The sequence below is a fragment of the Girardinichthys multiradiatus genome, chromosome 1, assembly GCF_021462225.1.
Source record: "Girardinichthys multiradiatus isolate DD_20200921_A chromosome 1, DD_fGirMul_XY1, whole genome shotgun sequence".
In the NCBI taxonomy this organism is placed as follows: domain Eukaryota; kingdom Metazoa; phylum Chordata; class Actinopteri; order Cyprinodontiformes; family Goodeidae; genus Girardinichthys; species Girardinichthys multiradiatus.
The window spans coordinates 44,688,369-44,703,018 of NC_061794.1; the positions used below are offsets into that span (position 1 = coordinate 44,688,369).

The window sequence follows — 14,650 nt, forward strand, 5'->3', positions numbered from 1 at the left end:
TTCATAAAGTCCTGAAAATCTTGTTAGGTCCATCTGACATCTTACTACATATAAATACCTAATTTACTGTTTATTACAAAAAAAGGCTTTTCTGCTGCTCAAAGTTTCTCTAGAATACTCTTTTCTTTTTTCAGTTCAAATGCTTCAGCAAACAGGATGTTTTTCAGTGCTCTTTTTACTGAGATCAGTATAATCAGATGTACCTCGGTGATTTAAGCTGTGGTGTATAAAGACGGATTCTTCTTGTATGGTTATAGTTTATAACCATAAAAGTTATAGATGTAATTCATCTGTTGAATTAAATCCAAGTGAACACCAAAGGGGTCTGCACAGTTGCACCTTGCACCAATAAAGTCCTGGGTTGAAATCCCAGCTGGGGGTCTTTCTACACAGAGTTTGCATGTTCTCCCAATGCCTGCAGGGGTTCTCTCTGGGTATTCTGGCTTCACAGTCCAAAACCATCACTTTTTGGTGTCTAAATTGTGTATGTGTGTGTCTTGTACATGTTAAGAGTCCTTAGAAAGTTGACCAAAGCTTTAAGACACAGACACAAACCTTCTGTGACATTATCCAGGAAATCCAGCAACACAAACGTAACCAACCTGTGGTAAATGTTTACAGCAAAGGCAAAAATAGTACTAAGTCTTGAGTTAACCCCTCATTTCTTCTTATTTTCACATCAGACTGTCTTGATATTTTATTTCAAGTGGCTCTTTCTGAAGGCTCTCTGTATGGTTCTTCTGATGGTCTTTGGACATAAACTGCTATTCACTCATTTTGAGTTGTGTACTTTGCCATTAAAAGATGACTATAGACATGAATCATTGTTATATACTCAAAAAAAGACAAACATTTATTAGAAAAATGTATATTTAGGCTTTCTGTTAATAGTGGTCTGGTAATAAAGACTCAATTTATATTATTTAATCTAATTAATGAAAAATGCCAATAATAACAGTTTAACAGTATTTTAGCATCAACAAGGTAATTCCCAAAATGATATTAGCTGAAAGGATGATGAATCTCTGTGAAGACATCCATCTTAGAAACTGCTGTAGGATTTCCATACAGGGTTGAACAAAATCTCCTCGCGGGACCCGGCCGGGCCAAGCCCGAACGAGAGTTGCGAGGCCATCCCCCAGTGGGCCCACCACCTGCAGGGGTAACCGTGAGGGACCGGTGCAAAGAGGATTGGGTGGCGGACGAAGGTGGAGACCTCAGCGGCCCGATCCCCAGATGCTTAGGCTGGCTCTAGGGACGTGGAATGTCACCTCGCTGGGGGGGAAGGAGCCTGAGCTTGTGCGGGAGGTCGAGAGATATCAACTAGAAATAGTCGGGCTCGCCTCCACGCACAGCATGGGCTCTGGAACCCATCTCCTTGAGAGAGGTTGGACTCTCTTCTACTCTGGAGTGGCCCACGGAGAGAGGCGGCGGGCTGGTGTGGGTTTGCTTGTTGCCCCCCAGCTCAGCCGTCTCGTGTTGGGGTTTACCCCAGTGGATGAGATGAGAGGGTCGTATCCCTACGCCTTCGGGTTGGGGAGAGGTCTCTGACTATCATTTCAGCCTACGGGCCGAGTGGTAATGCAGAGTACCCGGCCTTCTTGGCGTCCCTGTCGGGGGTGCTGGATAGTGCCCCTCCCGGGGACTCCATTATTCTGCTGGGGGACTTCAATGCCCACGTGAGGAACGACAGTGACACCTGGAGAGGCGTGATCGGGAGGAATGGCCTCCCCAATCTGAATCCGAGTAGTGTTTTGTTATTGGACTTCTGTGCTAGTCACGGATTGCCCATAACGAACACCATGTTCAAACATAAGGGTGTCCATCAGTGCACTTGGCACCAGGACAACCTAGGCAGGAGGTCGATGATCGACTTTGTTGTCGTATCATCAGACCTTCGGCCGCATGTTTTGGACACTCGAGTGAAGAGAGGGGCTGAGCTGCCCACTGATCACCACCTGGTGGTGAGTTGGATCTGCTGGAGGAGGAGAAAGCCGGACAGACTTGGCAGGCCCAAGCGCATAGTGAGGGTCTACTGGGAACGCCTGGTGGAGCCCTTGGCCAGGGATGTATTCAACTCCCACCTCCGGGAGAGCTTCGACCAGATCCCGGGGGATGTTGGAGACATAGAGTCCGAGTGAACCATGTTCTCCACATCTATTGTCGATGCTGCTGCCCGTAGCTGCGGCCGTAAGGTCTGCGGTGCCTGTCGCGGCGGCAATCCCATAACCCGGTGGTGGACACCGGCAGTAAGGGATGCTGTCAAGCTGAAGAAGGAGTCCTATCGGTTGTGGTTGGCTTGTGGGACTCCTGAGGCGGCTGACGGGTACCGTGAGGCCAAGCGTGCTGCGGCCCGGGCTGTGGCTGAGGCAAAAACTCGGGCCTGGGAGGAGTTCGGTGAGGCCATGGAGAAGGACTACCGCTTGGCCTCGAAGCAATTCTGGCAAACCGTCCGGCGCCTCAGGAGGGGGAAGCACTGCTTCGCCAACACTGTTTATAGTGGGTGTGGGAGACTGCTGACCTCGACTGAGGACATTATCGGGCGGTGGAAGGAGTACTTCGAGGATCTCCTCAATCCTGCCATCACACATTGCGTGGTGGAAACAGAGGGTGGGGACTCGGGGTTGGACTCTTTCATCACCCAGGCTGAAGTCACCGAGGTGGTTAAAAAGCTCTGCGGTGGCAAGGCTTCGGGGGTGGATGAGATCCGCCCTGAGTACCTCAAGTCTCTGGATGTTGTGGGGCTGTCATGGTTGACACGCCTCTTCAACATTGCGTGGCAGTCGGGGACAGTGCTTCTGGACTGGCAGACTGGGGTGGTGGTCCCCCTTCATAAGAAGGGGAACCGGAGGGTGTGTTCCAACTACAGGGGGATCACATTCCTCAGCCTCCCTGGTAAGGCCTACGCCAGGGTATTGGAGAGGAGAGTCCGACCGATAGTCGAACCTCGGCTTCAGGAGGAGCAGTGTGGTTTTCGTCCCGGCCGTGGAACACTGGACCAGCTCTATACCCTCTACAGGGTGCTCGAGGGTTCATGGGAGTTTGCCCAACCGGTTCACATGTGTTTTGTGGACCTGGAGAAGGCATTCGACTGTGTCCCTCGTGATGCCCTGTGGGGGGTGCTCCAGGAGTATGGAATCGGGGGCCCTTTATTAGGGGCCATCCGGTCCCTGTATGAGCGGAGCAGGAGTTTGGTCCGCATTGCCGGCACTAAGTCGGACCTGTTCCCGGTGCATGTTGGATTCCGGCAGGGCTGCCCTTTGTCACCGGTCCTGTTCATAACTTTTATGGACAGGATTTCTAGACGCAGCCAAGGGCCGGAGGGGGTCTGGTTTGGGGACCAGTGGATTTCGTCTCTTCTTTTTGCAGATGGCGTGGTCCTGCTGGCCCCCTCTAGCCAAGACCTACAGCATGCGCTGTGGCGGTTCGCAGCCGAGTGTGAAGCGGCTGGGATGAAGATCAGCTCCTCCAAGTCCGAGGCCATGGTACTCAACCGGAAAAGGTTGGCTTGTCCGCTTCAGGTTGGAGGGGAGTTCCTGCCTCAAGTGGAGGAGTTTAAGTATCTCGGGGTCTTGTTCACGAGTGAGGGAAGAATGGAGCGGGAGATCGACAGACGGATCGGTGCGGCTGCCACATTAATGGGGGCGCTGTGCTGGTCCGTTGTGGTGAAGAGAGAGATGAGCCGAAAAGCAAAGTTCTCAATTTACCGGTTGGTCTACATTCCTACCCTCACCTATGGCCATGAACTTTGGGTCATGACCGAAAGAATGAGATCCCGGATACAAGCGGCTGAAATGAGCTTCCTCCGTAGGGTGGCCGGGCACTCCCTTAGAGATAGGGTGAGGAGCTCGGCCATCCGGGAGGGGCTCGGAGTAGAGCCGCTGCTCCTCCACATTGAGAGGAGCCAGTTGAGGTGGCTCGGGCATCTATACCGGATGCCTCCTGGGCACCTTCCTCGGGAGGTGTTCCAGGCACGTCCCACCGGGAGGAGGCCCAGGGGACGGCCCAGGACACGCTGGAGGGACTATGTCTCTCGGCTGGCCTGGGAACACCTTGGGCTCCCCCTGGAGGAACTGGAGGAGGTGTCTGGAGAGAGGGACGTCTGGGCGTCTCTGCTGAGTCTGCTGCCCCCGCGACCCGGTCCCGGATAAGCGGAAGACGACGAGTACGAGTACGGGTTGAACAAAATATGAGTAAAAAAGCAGCAAAGGTCTAAAGACTAACTTTGAATGAGCTCAAAGAAGCCTGGAGATCTTCTGATCAAAATCACTTCAAATGATTAGAAAAAAATCTGACTCCTTGGAAGCCAACTATAAAGAGCTCAGTGCTGGTTGGGGGTTTTGATCAGTTTGTACTACTGCTACTGAAAATATTAGGAACAATAAGAACTTCAAAATCAGGAAAATAAAGTAAGAAAGAGATGAAGAGGGAAGGAGATGACCAACTTGAGAAAGAGGAAGTAGGTAACAGACGAAATGAAGAAAGAGCCAGGAAGAGGAAGTGTAAACCAACTGGCAGCAAGAAGAAAAAGGCCTGTATAGTCTTCCTACGTCACTGAAGATATGTAGCACCAAATTATTATTTAACAACAATAAAAGTTATATTATCCTAAATTCAATGGTGACAACACAGTGGCACTACTTTAGGTGAATTAACATTTTTTTTACCCTGTAAAACTCAAAGTGATCAACAATCCAGACTTTAAAATTTGAAAACAAATTTAATTTTACAAATAAATAATTTCTCCACTTTTATTTCCTGCATAACTAATTTGAAGCAGCCCCAGGAAGGACCCTGAAAGACACAGATTTCTGAGAATAAATGGACATGGCGGCTGACATTTGATAGGCAGGAGCTCCTCCCGCTCCGACACACAAATCTGAAAGAGCTGAATTCCCAACTAACTCTGACAGGTCTTCCGGTTTTCCACCCAAATTTCTTTAATCGAAAAATCATCTGCCTGTGAAACGCCCTCACCCAAACGTGCCTTGTATTACTTTATTATCGGACGCTGAGGAGGTCGGCTGTAAAATCTGATTTATTTGCTCAGATTAAACATGTTTTAACACAACAGCACATTCGTTTCTGCTTTCTGTGTCTCTTCCTGTTAAAAGGGACCAAACAAAGGCGACTCCTTATATGGAATAGACTTAATACAAGAATCTCACAAATTCCTAGAGATGCAAGTGTCTGTTTGGAGATTAACATTTAAAACGATACTGATGTCACCACAATTAGCCACAAACATATCAAAAGTCTAAAAAAGAAACACTGTGACTGAATTTGTTACTTTAGTTCTCTCTGAGAACATGTGGACTCCCACCAAAGTTTTAGGTTCTGATCTCATGTTACCAGGCCAGAACTTCGTCAACTTTCTGCTCCATAATCTGCTGGAACTAGGGATCGTTGTGGTCCTAAAACTTCTCCCAACAGAAAACAAACATACTTGTAAAATAACTTGTTTAGGAAATCTTGCGTATATTCATAAGTTGGTTGGTCAATGCAGAAAGCTAATTATAAAAGTGGAATATCTGTGTATAAATATTGGAAATGCAGCTGTTATGAATGCTGGTTTCAGAGAATGCAAATAAACACATAATTAACATCACATTAGTAAAATTCAACCTTTATCGAAATTATCAGAAACCCTGTTCATGCAATGCTATGCATTGCATTATTTTATTGAGTCTCTCACCAACATTCACATAAAAAATCAATATGGCTGCCACAGGAATGAAGTGTAGTGATAGTTGCAGTAAAAACTGTGTGTACGCACTTAAATACACCACACACATAGTGCTGTACACCATCTATCACTTAGCCTGGTCAATGGACTCAAAAACTAGCAAATCCTTCTGATTTCCTAACTTACAACCGGGTCACATTCAGGGTAGGTGTGATGCCAGATCCGGGACTCCCTGTTCAAGGCATTTTTGGGCTTCTGAAGAATTAACCTGGAAACCTTTGAGGACATTTATTCTTCTCAGTGTCTACTCAGCCAGAGTCTATTTAGTATTTAATTTTCAAATAACTATAAATAAGCGCCATCAGTGTTAGGTTTATGTTGTTGTGAGTTCTCTCATTTATAACTTCATCACATGATTTCTGCCACAATAGGATGTTAAAACATGACGATATTTACTGTTTAGAGGAACTTTATCTCACAAAGCATTAACGTTGCAATAAGCATGACTTATTTTGGTAAAAATAAGCATTGAAGAAACCCCACACCCCCACCTGTAAATCATTAGTTTAACTGGTAGAACAAAGAAATAGTGCCAGAGCACCACTGCCTGCTGATGAGGCTTAATTATATACTTTAACTTACACTGATCAAATCTGAATTTAAGCATTTTACACTTACTGATTCCTTACTGTAAAACACTAAAGATAATTTGTTAAACCTTTATTTCAGGGAACAATCCCAGTAGGTTTTTCGGCTTAAGGACATGATGCCAAAGTTTGCATGTGATTTGTAGCTTCGGATGCGGTGTTTGGACCTCAATTAAAGCCCTTTCTTGTGGTGCTGCAGTACCACAAGGAATGGTTCTCCTAAAAAATGGAACACCTCGGAGGGGAAGCTATTATTTTGCTAATAGATTAATCTGTCAACTATTTTGACGATTAATCTATTAATAATTGGACAGCAAAAGGTGCTTAATAGGGGAAATTTTACTGAATCTGGTGAAGCTAAAGCTATGCTACTTGAGGAGTTCTGGGTAGAGCATATTTACAGACAAAGAAGGTTTTTCATCTTAAAGTCAAAATGTATACATTTTTTGTAACATTTTGACCTAATTACTGCTCTGAGTGGCTTGTTCTTTCAGCAAATGGCAAGTTTTAGAGTTTGTATACTCCAGGTAGGGATTATTCGATTACTACATTAGCTGACGATTATTTCAGAAATCGATTAAGCGTGATTAATCTGATTAATCCGATTAACTGTTTCAGATCTAATACCAACCATGCGTCAATTTGTGCAGGCTAGGGGGACAGTTCATACCCTTATCAGAGCTGATGGTTTGAAGTAATTGTATTAATTTTACTCACTGTGTCAGGATATGTGGTAGCAAATATCTACCGGGAGTGGCCGCTTATTTTAATGTCAGGACTCCAAATTCTTCACAAGTCTACAGGCTCAAATGGAGATCAGAATCAAAGTAATGAAAACCCTGGGGCAATAGGTTTATTAACTGAAAGGTTTATAAACTGAGTTATGTTATATGTGAAATCTCAACATTTTCATTTATATTCATCACCATAATTAATGAAACTACTACAAAGACAAACAAACTGAAGGTTTAGGTATATGGGTATAAAATGGTTAGATGGGCTTTTACAACATTTTCAGTTTAATTCTAGGTCACAGTCGGCCCTAAAAAGAAGAAGTGGCCATTTCTAGAATAAAGGTGGCAAACTCCAGTCCTCAGGAGTCGGTGTCCAGCCTGTTTTAGATGTTTCCCTGGGTCAGCAAACCTGAATCAAATAAAGGGCTCATCACCAGCCCTCAGCAGAACTTGATGTCATGCTGAAGAGGTCATTTAGCCATTAATGCAACTGTGGAGCAGGAAAATATCTAAAACGGGCAGGACAATGGCCCCGTAAATGTGGACGCCCATATGGTCGGTCCACATCCAACAGCACATAGTTCTTCTTTCATAAGACCTTAGATGTTTACTACATTCCCAAACCCACGAGGTGAGGTATAACTCCATACCACGACATAGGCACCACAGTGTTTTATGCAAGGCCGCAGAGACTGTTAAGACTTTTTCATGTCCTCTTCGGCACATATTGAAAAAAGTTTAATAAAAAAATGTTTTGGTGAAGCAATCACTCAATTCGTGCTCCTTCAGGAATAATATGGCAATGTCTACAGACACATAATAAGGCATAGGGAGATATTCACTCAATGCCTGATCTGAAACAAACTACCTTAAAGCTGGTTTTAAAGTCAGATCAGCTCTAAACTGGCTACAGCACCCGCAGTACTGTACAAAATTGTCCCTTTGCAGATTTTGTCAAACTAACATATTTCAGATCAGAGCAAACTTTAACATAGGACAAGGATAACCTGAGTGCCTGAACTGCAGAATTCAAATGATGATTTGTTTAATAAGGGCAAAAAGCTAACCAAGTCAACCTGGATCTTTGTGAAAAGAAAGAAAGAAGTGAGGTCTCCATGCTTTAGATGTCGCTCCGGGTGGGGTCTTTTGTAACCTCCTGAATGAGTCGATGTGCTCCTGGAGTAATTTTGTTAGGCCGGCCATCCCTGGGAAGGACTTCCATGTTTTCTCTATTTGTGGATAATGGCTCTCACTGTGGTTTGCTGGAGCTCCAAAGCCTTACAAATGGCTTTGTAATTGTTTCCAGACCAATGAATAAACAACTTTGTTTCTCACCTGTTCTTGAATTGCTTTGGATCATGATGATTGTTTTATGAAGATTTTTATGTCTACTTCATGTTGTCAGACAAGTACTAAATTAGTGATTTCTTGAGTCTACAGGTCTGGAAGTAATCAAACCTGTGTGTGGCCAGTGAAATTGAACTCAGCCCGATATAAAACTGGGTTAATTCATTAGTTACAGTTTTTTTCCACATGACAGATTGGTTTAATTTTTATTCTTTAATAAATGCCACCATCATTCAAAAACTGTGTTTTCTAATTAACTCAGATTATATTTATCGAATGACATGTTTTGTTTGGTGATCTGAAACAGTGTGAAGAAAGTAAAACAAAAAAAAGTGCAAGATACATGGGAGGGCGGTTTGTTCATAATCAAAAAAGACATAAGGGAGATTTTATTGGGCCAAAAAGCAACAAATGCACCTAGATTGCAGTCACATGTGTACACACTGTCCTTTTATGAGCCGGTCTCCTATAATACATACTAGTGTCTCCTGAAGACAAGGCAAAAAACTCACTTTATGGTGCTACAGTTAATCAATCATATTTCATGACAAGTCATCTGGGTTTGCATTTCTCCTTTTCAAATACTTAGCTAGATGGAACAACATCTTTCTTTTTTAAGTTTAATTAGCTGCTCTTTCGGTTCAAGGTTGAGATAAAAAAGACTAATGCAAAACAGACAGATAACCTTTCGAAGTGAATTAAAATGAATTAAAACCGGTAAAGAAAAATTTCCGGAGTGCATGACACCTCGACCTGTGCATGATCTGTGAGCGGTAACTTTAAAGGCCAAACGGATTTGAACAGCAGAGAAGTTGACACACTTTTCTGCTGTTTCTCAAAAACTAACCGACAAGACATGACAAGTGACAGGATGTCATAAAACCAAGCGGGAACCAAGGTGCCATCGCCGCTTTTTTCTAATGCGCTCTCATGTTATACGATACAGAAATAAAAGCCGAGGTGCGAGACTGAACCGCCCCCGCCGGAGTCAAGTGTCATTAAGAAAAGCGTTTAAATGAGGCGGAAAAGGCCGAAAAGAGAGAGTTCACTCGCCTTTTTCACTTCATCTTTACCCCCAAAGACTAACTGCTGCTGGCTGCAGAAACCGAGGAGGTGTGAAAGAGGAAAGGACGGAGCGGGTGGGGGAACGAGGGTAGGAGAAGTGAGGGAGGGGAGAGGAGAGGGAAGGAATCAAGGAGACCGACCTTTCCCTTTCCACCGCGTAGCGACGAGAGAGAAGAAGCCCTCAGAACGGCAGGTTAAACTGAAACCAGCGCCCCCTTCCACTCCTCCACCCCACTCCCCGTGTTCCAGCCTGTTCCACGACTCGAGCAGATACTCACAATCTTGGCATTAATTAGGTCCGGAGGGCGGTATCCGCTGCGCTTTCGGAGACACATCCGTGCGGTTTTTTTTTCTTCCTCAGCCGCCCCGCACCACTTGGTTTGGTGCGGTTATTTAAATTTTTTTTTTTTTCAAATAGACTGCCTCAGTCGCTGAATCGGAAGAAGAAGGAGACCTCCTCCTCCTCCCCCTTCTGCCACTCTCCTGCTCGGGTTTTTCCCAGAAAGAGAGAGTGATAGAGAGACTCCCACGGAGAGTGTGCGTGTGAGAGAGGGAGCGAGATCACCGCCCTGGTGGACACGAGCGGCAGAGCGCATGCGCTGACCCACACGTCCTTCGAGGCAGGGGTCCCGGGGTTTTCTTTAGTAAACCTCAGTTTTAAGTTGAATAGTTTTCCCTTTTAGATCACACTTTCTCTCACACAGAGTGTAGGACGAACATCTTGTTTCATTAAAGTCTACTTGCTTGCAAAACAAAAAGGAAATGTGTAGCAGTTTTATTAAGACTCACTCTTAGCTTACTTAGTTAAGTGCAAATTCTTGACTCACTACTCATTTGTTTCAGCTGGTATGCTTTCAGTTCATTTTTAGTGTCATTTCAAATCACACTCAGCCTTAACAATAGTAGCTATATATGAGTAACATTCTTTGCAGATGGACTGTCCAAATCCCACAGTCTTCTTTTGGCTTCACAATGCACTGGTCAGTCTTGAGAATGAGCAGATTTACTAATAGCATAGCAATTACTACATGTAAATAATATAATGTTGCTAAATTTGATTGTGTTGTTATGCCCTAATTTATTTGGCTTATTAGCAGTGTTTATAAACCAGCAGGGGTTTAACAGGGTCCTTTAACAGGGCTTGGGTGGATTTTTAAGGCACTTTCTTCATGGAATAACTTTTGGATTGCTTTTGTCTAAAGTTTATTGCATTTTAAATGTAACACTTCTTATATATATCTAGTTTCACAGACATTTTTGCAGATGTACAGCACACTATGCGTGAAATATGGCATGCCCTGGTTTTGGCAAATATCTGTTTTAGTAGCACATTAGTGTAGAACACAATAAAATATGATAAAGCCTATCAAATTGTCATCTCTCTTGTTTTTCATAGGTGTAAGAAATAGAACATTTGCAAGTGGCAGCATGTAAAGTCCCTAAAGTATAATTTAAGACTTGTGCTTTTGCAAATTGAGTAAAACAACTTTGACTTTAGAAACCCTGTTATGCCACAATAAAACTCAGGCTGTGATACTGTAATAAACCAACTCTGAACTCTAAAAAATACAAAGAAGAAACACAGAAATGGTATGAGAAAACAGCGGGACTGGAAAGTCCTTGCACAGCAGTATAAATACTTTAAATAATTTAAACACCACAATGTATTTGTACTTTTTTTCTTTCCTACATTTAATAGTACCAACACGATAAAATAATGAGATAAAGAGACCATATAATCCAGTAATGTAATTTCTTCACACATTCTTGCATTGGAAGACATTCCTGAGATATCAGCCACAAATGATTGCATTTGATATGTCTAATGGTCCCACAGCTTCATTAGAATGTTCTCCTTGTCTCCAGTCATCTGCTCTCTCAGTGAGGTTATTTAGAGACTTCATTTGAGGCCCGTCTGATCACTCCTGGATTTGCAACATTACAATGATCTTTACAGGCACAACAAGTACAACAGCTATTATTTCCTAAAAGGCCATTGGCTGTAAAAAGATAAGGTAACATATCATTGTAAAATGCAATGGTGTTAAAGGAATAATGTAAGCATGAAGTGTTGCATATTTCTGACAATCTGAATTTGTAGCAGAAAAGGTAAATGTCACCTGTTTGGTGTTTCAGGTTATCTGTTGGTAATGCTGCAGCTGCAGCTGAATCTCTAAAGAAACAGTTTATTTCTTACCACACATTGATTAGTTTCATGATTGAATGTTAAATAAAATAAAATTTCTGTCAGAGATTAATAATTGCATATCTTTTTTCTTCTTTTTAATTTTATTAGACATTATGAAATACGATGTCGAAGGAAAACTAAAAACAGTAGGGGGCACCACATACCATGGAGAGAAATAAAGACAAAAGCAAGCACAGTCATGCCCAAATTAAAGCAGATTTTAAAAGAAATAAGAACCAATTTTATCATTACAAGAAGTTTTTAGATTTATTTTAGACCTGATACCAGATATCACATTTCCTTATATCTTTTCCTCATATAGACAGGCTGTCATGTTTGACAACATTTAAATTCAAGACAGTGTCTTCACATGTGAAAGTGTCACAACTGTAGATAACTTTGTTTATTAAATTTTGCACATGCATCAGATGTTCAATCACATTTTTGAGAAGAAATGTAATCAGAGGAACCGCTGATCCTCCACCTTCCTGCAGAGGTTCGGATCAACAACCAGAAATTTTGTTACATACGAAGCATTTGGCTGCCATAACTTGCAACTGTTTTTCTAATACAGCCTCACTGAGACTGATCGAACCGACCTTTTTCATTTCAGCCACAGACTCTTATCAGAGGTTGACCTTTGATCTGTGATATAAGCCAGAGTCACATCTAGCGGCACAAATCTCCTCTGACACAGGTGTGCCATGAGCTATCAAGTGTATTTCTATTCCTAAAAATGGCTTTTACCATTAATGTAGATGGCTTAGAAACATTACACACCATCTGGAGAGTTATAAAATACTCCAGGAGTGCAACAACACAAAAGTCTAAGTTTGTAGAAAATAATAATCAGCAATGTGATATTTGGCAACTGTATTAAAACTGTGAAGACATAATACATTATATGCATTAATCTTTTCTTTTCCTGTAATAACACCTTGCTGAACTGAACTTACCACTAGTCGAATGCCCTCTGTGGTCCTTTAAGTCGCCACTGGGGGGCAGTAAAGCTGCATGTCAACACACAGCACTAAGGATGTGCAAATTGTCTGTTTTGCAGCAAATATTGACCAACAGATGCAATCAGGATTCATTTGTATCCTCTGAACCCAAGTTCTGATTTATTGCCAAAAGACAACACATCTAAGGGCAGTTTGTCTTGTTTTTCTAATTTGCTCCCTCTGTTGTATAAAAAGAGTCTCGGCAGACGTGTGCTGGTTTGTCGAAAGATCATTGTGAGTCAGTTTCTCATTGTTGAAATTGCCACCTGACTGCAGCCTGGACAAGGACATTAGTTCTGGTGGGGAATCAGCACTTAAAATTGGATAAGACGGGTCGATCTTCACGGCTATGCTTAATTTTTCTCTTACGCACAAATTAACTGATTTATAAAGAACAGCAAGAAAGCAGTTTATGTGGATAACATTTGTAGATTTGTGTAAAATTTGAAAAAAGCAAGTAAGAAAGGAGTTTTGATCAAAAGAAACACAAATGAAAGCGTCTCTCTGTATCATCAGATCTTTCAGAAGATTTGCTGAAATAAATGTTCTGTCATGTGCTGCTGGTTTTTAACTTTCATACTGCCTACTTCAGTTTTACTCATCTTGTTGAGGTCATTTTGACTTGTTTACAGAAACAAAATAAACCAGACATTAGATTTAAGAAGTTCAAATAGAAGTTTGGTTAGGGTGTCTCCTCTCCTCTCTTCTCTTTCACCCGCAGGCGTGAGGATGTTGTCAGGTCGAGGAGGAAGTGAAACCTCTGCCCATATTTGCAAAAGAGGAAGCACAAACATGCACCCACGCATGACTAAGAATTATACCATCACACGCACTGATTGCAATCAACACCAAAAAGCACAACCTTGTATATTACCAACTGGGTCTCTCTGTTGTTCGTATTTGCAGTGTATTTGTTTTTAGGGCATAACCTCATAGTCCATTTGACTTTTAATCAAATATTAACTTTTCATATTTATATTCAGAAAAAAAGTCTCAAATATATGTATCAAGTTGATGATTGTAATGTAATAAAATGTGAAAATGTTCTAGGGCTACTGGTTTTAAGGCACTGTACTGTAACATGAAGCAGTCTTGGACACACCGTTGTTGCAGATGAACTGGCCTGTAAATATCTAAATTTCAGTGCTGACTGCACTCTCAGTCTTGTTGCTTTTTAATATCTTGTGCATCCAGTGGGAGCAGGCGGATCCATCTCAGAAATATTTTATTTGTGACACCCTATAATGGCTGGAGCTTTGGCTTCACATTTTGTCATGTTACAACCACAGGCTTAAGAGTATTTTATTGGGATTTTATGACAAACCAATACAACGTAGCGCAAAATAACTACCACAATTATTTAAAAAATCAGAAAAGTGTGGCTTGCATTTGTATTAAGCCCCCTTTACCTGTGTGAAACCTGCATGAAATCTAGTCACCTACAGAGTCCACCTGTTGGTGCTTTAATCTTAGTATAAATGCAACCGTTCTGTGAAGCCCTCAGAGGTTTGTTTGAGAATATTGGTGAGTAAACAGCATCTTGAACACCAAGGAACACAACAGACACTCCAGGGAGAAAGCTATGAAGTTGAAAACAGGGTTTGGTTGTTCAACAAAACCTAAAGGTTTAGACATCTCACAGAGCTCTGTTCAATTTATCATCCTAAAATGGACAGAAAATGGCATGGTAACTTTGGAGACAGAAGAACCATATCTCAGATGGGAGCATCTGTTCTGTGGAGCCCCTAAAAAAGAAGATAGACAAGAATAAAGTCATAGTTTAAATAAAGCTATGAAAAGTATCATTTGCAATCTGCCATAAGTCACGTGGTTGAGGAAGCTGCTCTGGTCAGAGACCAAAACGTTTTGGTCAATGCAAAAGATTATGCATTGTGGGATACTAACATTGTACCCTTAACACACCATGCCCCAAGCTGAGGCGTGGTGGGGGCTTTCCCTCAGCCAGGACATGGAAGTTGGTC

General features: G+C 42.5%; 1 protein-coding gene and 1 long non-coding RNA gene across 6 annotated transcripts in view; one reads left to right on the top strand and one right to left on the bottom strand.

The window, feature by feature from the left end:
• rgs19 (regulator of G protein signaling 19) overlaps window positions 1-10,083 on the bottom strand; it is a 38,101-nt gene extending 28,018 nt beyond the window's left edge. Inside the window, exon 1 of one of the 5 annotated variants that reach the window (XM_047361792.1) lies at window positions 9,758-10,083. In XM_047361792.1, the coding sequence (XP_047217748.1) occupies window positions 9,758-9,814 (57 nt within the window). In that variant the 5' untranslated portion in view covers window positions 9,815-10,083. Of the gene's footprint in view, window positions 1-9,619 lie in introns of all 5 variants that reach the window. The other 4 variants (XM_047361807.1, XM_047361803.1, XM_047361799.1 and 1 more) reach the window with 4 other exon arrangements.
• Window positions 1-14,650, top strand: part of LOC124866147 — a 77,118-nt gene that overhangs the window by 5,618 nt on the left and 56,850 nt on the right. The window lies entirely within an intron of this gene.